This window comes from Primulina huaijiensis, chromosome 11 (genome assembly GCF_012295235.1).
Source record: "Primulina huaijiensis isolate GDHJ02 chromosome 11, ASM1229523v2, whole genome shotgun sequence".
Taxonomy (NCBI): domain Eukaryota; kingdom Viridiplantae; phylum Streptophyta; class Magnoliopsida; order Lamiales; family Gesneriaceae; genus Primulina; species Primulina huaijiensis.
This window is the reverse complement of record NC_133316.1, coordinates 9,284,858-9,290,857: the sequence shown is the minus strand read 5'-3', so window position 1 is coordinate 9,290,857 and position 6,000 is coordinate 9,284,858. Positions and strand designations below refer to the sequence as shown.

Here is a 6,000-nt window from a genome sequence, read left to right as displayed (position 1 = left end):
CAGATTTTTCGAAAACTAAAAGGGCCAAGATTGAAGAGTTGCTGTTAAATTCGAAATCTATCATGCATGTGGCTTGTTTGAATGGACCATCATGGTCTTGATACACCCTAGCATGTGTCTAGATGTAGCCTAGTGAGCCTGGAGTCGAGCCATCCACCTGAAATATCAAAACAAGAGAACCCGTAAAGAGCATCATGAAACTCGAAAATTCTGCATTCTTATTTTCTGAAAATCCTTGGTGTATTTCGGTTTATGCATGAAATGATGATCATAAATCATAAAAATAATGATAGTATGACTTGATTGAAGATTCAAGGAAGAATATATGCATGCCTGGTTTCGTTTGAACGAAAAAACGAAAGAATGAAACGATTCGGCGCGGAGGAGGTGGAGTGATCTTCTTTCCTTTTCTTCTACTAAATTTTCTCTCTAGTTTTAGCTATGTAACCCACGGTTTTTTTTACTCTGAAAAAGCTCTCTGATTTTGTTGGATAGGGGAGGAGAATATTGGTTAAGGGAGTGAGGGAGGTGAGTGCAAAATATAGGGAACAAATCAAGACCAAGTCTACATTTTTTTGAAATTTGAATTGTTGGTTGCTATCAAATATTGTTGGGGTGTTATTAGAGGTGAGTGGCCGAATTCCTCATGCTATCAACACTAGGATAATGCTTATTAGTTAATTAATTAAGGTTTCTCAATAATAAAAAAAATTAGCATGCTAAAACAACAAGGAATGGGTCAAAGGGTGAGTTGGCATATCAATGTTGCTTAATCATCTAAGGGCCGAAAATTCACTAATAAATGGAGGGGAAATATTTTCTAGCTAGTAAATTTATAACCCTTAAAAGCCTCACTAATCCTTTAATTAATTTAGTGAATTATCCCTTAATTATGGAACTTAAATAAACTTATTTCCTACTCACTTCAAGTTGTATAAATAATTCCTTAAACCTTCATTTAACTTAAATTAACTTACTTGCTAGCTAAAATAAATTCCGGAAATATATTCTAAATCTTAAATTTTATCTCTAAACTCCAACTCCAGTCCGGCCTCACTGAAATAACTGAAATGATAAAAATTTAAACTACTACGTAAAATAATCAAATTTAGAAACTCATGCAATAAAAATCATTTTAATTTAAATACTAGAATTATGCATGACTTATACGTAGTCTAAGTTACGGGTTCTACAATGGGACACCGGAATTAACCTCTTGGATAGAAATGCATACCACATCGCAGACCTGAACAACAGATATTTTTCTAAAAAACAAATTGGAGTCTTCCAAATTGCCCTCGGATAACAGATGGTTTGCATCATCAACTCAAAATCGGGATTGGCTATCAATTCCTCTAAAGCAGATTCATCAACCGAAGGGGTAACCAATAATGTATTCAGTGTGGCCGAGTCGAAAGAGACTAACTTACCCCGAACCATAGCTCTTCCATCGGTCCGCTCGGCGGCGTTGGCATAGAATTCACGTACAATTGGAATCACCGCGGCCTTGGGTTGAATACAAAAGGACTCCCATCTTTGTTCCTCAATTTCTTGCAAAAGATGGACCGATCTAACAGAGAAATCAAACCCCCGCTCTGGAATGGGGCGCCTATGTATTTTGGCACGTTAATACTGATTTTGTGCGTCATCATTCACAAATTTCCCGTGGTTATCAGACAAAGAAGAGGAAGAAGAATGAGTTACCTTACATTTGTTCGGCGCCGTTGCTGATTGCGGAGGTGGGCTAAGTGTCTTGCAGATTTGAAGAGGTGAGTGGATCATTGGCCTTCTTGAGTGGCGTGGGAGTGTAGGAACTCGAGTACCAACGAATTTGAGAGGAAGAGATGGATGTTGAGAGCCTTTGTGTGCAGAAATTTCGGTGTAGGGAGTTAGTGTGTGCACACAGAGTGAGAAGAAAAAGGGAAGGGGAAGACTTTATAACGCGGCGCGCTGGGGAGATCAAGTTTTGCCGCCATAGCGTGCTGCGTTCTAGTGAAAATCAAAGTGTTCGCGTGGGGCGGTCAAAGTATACCGCCCTAGCGCGATACCCACTCTCCTCAATCATGCCAGGGAGTCGAGCTGGGGCGGTAGAAGAATACCGCCCTAGCGCAAGCTCCTAGGATTTTTTGAATTTTTTTTAATAAATAAATGAAATAAATAAACTAAAATAATAAAATCTAATTAAGTACAAGTTAAGGAGAAGAGAGGTAGTTCTAAATTTATAGTCGAGAGTTTGACCGTCGGTCAGTTTCAGTTTGTATTGTCTTGGAATCGGGGGATTCCAAGTCGTGGCTCAATTGTGCCACCCATTTAGTGCTTCAGTCGCTGGGCATTGACCGTAAATTTCTCATCCTTTCCATCTTGTATTTCTACAGCTCCCGATGGGTATACTTTAGAAATCACGAATGTACCAGACAATCGCGACTTCAATTTACCGCAAAACAGTCGCAACCGGGAGTTGTAGAGTAGGACATTTTCACCTTCCTTGAATTCCCTTTCAATGATTCGCTTGTCATGAGCCCTCTTTGTCTTCTCCTTGTATGATAGTGCGAGATCATATGCCTGCGAGATCATATGCCAGATTCCGGAATTCATCCAACTAATTCAATTGAAGCAGACGTCGTTCACATTTATCAGTGAAGTTAAAGTTCAGTGCCTTTGTTGCCCAGTATGCCCGATGCTCTGACTCTACAAGTAAATGACATGCTTTACCAAACAATAACCTATATGGTGTAGTGCCTATAGGTGTTTTACAAGCAGTTCTATATGCCCAAAGAGCATCATCTAACCTCACAGACCAGTCTTTCCGACTGACACCAACCACTTTTTCCAAAATCAGTTTGATCTCTCGGTTAGACAATTCCACTTGACTACTTGTCTGGGGTTAATAAGGGGTAGAGATCTTATGTGTGACACTATATTTGCTCAAACGTTTTTCAAATAGTTTGTTGCAAAAATGGGTGTCACCATCACTAATGATTGCTTGTGGTTTTTCAAATCTATTAAAAATATTTTTCTTTAAAAATTTCAGGACCACTTGAGCATCATTAGTGGCACATACTTCTGCCTCTACCCACTTAGAAACATAGCCTACCACAACCAAAATATATTTTTTTGTGAACGAACTGGGAAAATGTCCCATGAAGTCTATCCCACACACATCAAAAACCTCACACTCAATGATATTGTTTAATGGCATTTCATGACCGTTAGAGATGTTACCCGTCCGCTGGCATTTATCACAGGCAAGCACATAAGAACGAGCATCTTTAAATAGGGTCGGCCAATAGAAGCCACATTCAAGTACCTTAGATGTTGTCCTTGTTGGTCAAAAATGACAACTTACCTCACGATCATGACAATGGTCGAGAATTTGACCAAATTCTTCCTCTGCAACACACCTTCTTATCATGGAATCTGCACAAATCTTAAACAAAAATGGTTCCTCCCAAAAATATTGCTTCACGTTAGAAAATAATTTCTTTCGTTGGTGAAACGATAGATTGGGTGGTGGTGTGCCTGTGACAATAAAGTTAGCAAAATTTGCATACCAAAGACATTGTTTCACCTCAAACAGCTGCTCATCAGGAAACCAATCATTAATGGCATGATCTACACAGTTATTACTAATAAGCTCCAATATTGACAAGTGATCAGCTACCACATTCTCAACACCCTTCTTATCCTTTATTTCTAAATCAAAATCTTGTAACAATTAAATCCACCTCAGTAGGCGTGGCTTTGCATCTTTCTTAGCAAGTAAATATTTCAGTGCAGAGTGGTCTGTGTAAACAATGACTTTGGACAAAACAAGATACGAATGAAATTTGTCAAGCGTGAATACTACTGCAAGTAATTCCTTTTCAGTGGTTTCATAATTTAATTGAGCCTCATCTGGGGGTTTTACTTGCGTAGTAAATTGTATGAAATACCTTGTTTTTCCGCTGGCCAAGAACAGCACCAACCGCCGTATTACTGGCATCGCACATGATCTCGAAGGGTAGATCCCAATCTGGTACAACCAAAACAGGAGCCATCACCAAGCGCTCCTTTAAATCATTGTATGCCTGCAGATAGTCAGACTTAAAATCAAACGGCACATATTTCATAAGTAAAGAAGATAGAGGCTTGGCAATTTTAGAAAAATCTTTAATAAAACACCGATAAAAACCGGCGTGGCCTAGAAAACTTCTAACTCCCTTTATGGATGTCGGAGGTGGTAAGTTCTTGATAACTTCCACTTTTGCCTTATCCACCTCTATTCCATACTCCAATATTTTGTGTCCCAATACTATGCCTTGTACCATGAAATGGCACTTTTTTCAATTTAGCACCAAATTCGTCTCCTCACATCTCATCAACACCACCTTCAGATTCTGCAAATAGTCATCAAAAGAAGAGCCAAAGATCGAGAAGTCATCCATAAATATTTCAAAGAAAGTTTCAATCATGTCATGAAATATAGCGGTCATGCATCGTTGAAAAGTGGCAGGGGCATTACACAAGCCAAAGGGCATCCGTCTAAAGGCAAAGGTGCCATAAAGACAAGTGAAAATGGTTCTCTTGGTCCTCAGGTGCAATCATTTTTTGGTTATACCTTGAATACCCATCCAAAAAACAATAAAACTCATGACCCGTTAACCTCTCAAGCATTTGATCAATGAAAGGAAGCGGAAAGTGATCTTTACGGGTGACATCATTCAATTTCCTATAATCAATGCACACACGCCATCCCGTAACTCTCCTAGGGGGTATTAATTCATTTTGTTCATTTGTGATAACAGTAATCCAACCTTTTTTTGGCACACATTGAACATGACTCACCCATGCACTACTAGATATAGGATAAATAATACATGCGTCAAGGATTTTGATAGTTTCTGCTTTTACTACCTCTTCCATTTTTGGATTCAATCTTCTTTGAGGTTGCACAAGAGGTGAGTACTTGTCTTCCATCAATATCTTGTTCATGTAGACTGATGGATTGATGCCTTCGATATCCGCCACTTTTCCACGCAAATGCACTCTTGTGCGCTTTCAAAACTTTCAGCAGTTTGCTCTCATCACATCTGTCAAATAAGAAGAAATAATCACAAAAAGTTTATTATTCTCACCTATATAGACGTATTTCAGATGTGGAAATAATAGCTTGAGCTCAAGAGTTGGTGGCTTCTCTAGGCTTGGCTTCTGAGGGGTCAAGTCTCTCCGATCCCCAGGTCCTCTCATCTCATCCTGATTGGCCTCTTCCATGGATGGTTGGCATTAAGGTATGCCACTATTTCAGCTTTCTCATCATCCAATTCGTCTTCTCTCAATTCAGTAGTGAGAGTGGCTTCCAACGGGTCCTTAATAGCATACTGCACATAATTACACACAAGTGAATCAAAAGCATCAATTTTAAAACAACTATCAGAATGCAGTGTGTGCTTAAGTGCATTAAAGACATCAAAAGTAATCTCCTCCTCCCCCACTCTCAATCTCAACTTCCCTTCCTGCACATCAATTAGTGCCTTGCCAGTTGCAAAGAATGGCCTCCCCAATATCAACGGCATCTCCATGTCCTTCTCCATGTCAAGCACCACAAAATCTGCAGGAAAAATAAATTTGTCAACTTTCACTAGCACATCTTCAATAACTCTTCGTGGATACTTGACAGATCTGTCTGCTAGCTGTAAAGACATCTTCGTTGGCTTAGGTTATCCCAATCCAAGTTTCCTAAACATAGACAAAGGCATGAGGTTAATACTTGCACCAAGATCACATAAGGATTTATGAAAAACAACATCACCAATCATGCAAGGAATAGAAAATTCCCTGGATCTTTAAGTTTCGGTGGGATCTTGTTTTGCACCAAAGCAGAGCAATTTTCAGTTAAATTTACTGTCATGTGATCCTCCAATTTTCTCTTACTCGCTAAGATGTCCTTCAAAAATTTAGCATAACTAGGCATTTGCATCAAAGCATCGGCAAAAGGAATATTGATGTGCAATTTTTTAAATA

General features: G+C 39.1%; 1 protein-coding gene across 1 annotated transcript; it reads right to left on the bottom strand.

Annotated features, from left to right (window-relative positions):
• Positions 1 to 2,310: 2,310 nt before the first annotated feature.
• On the bottom strand, positions 2,311 to 4,307 carry LOC140988345 (uncharacterized). Its single transcript, XM_073457373.1, has 5 exons — positions 3,933 to 4,307; positions 3,520 to 3,685; positions 3,347 to 3,417; positions 3,062 to 3,229; positions 2,311 to 2,562 (listed from the first exon to the last, which is right to left on the bottom strand). The coding sequence occupies exons 1-5, from the start codon at positions 4,305 to 4,307 to the stop codon at positions 2,311 to 2,313; spliced, it is 1,032 nt and encodes a 343-aa protein (XP_073313474.1).
• Between the last annotated feature and the right edge of the window lie 1,693 nt (positions 4,308 to 6,000).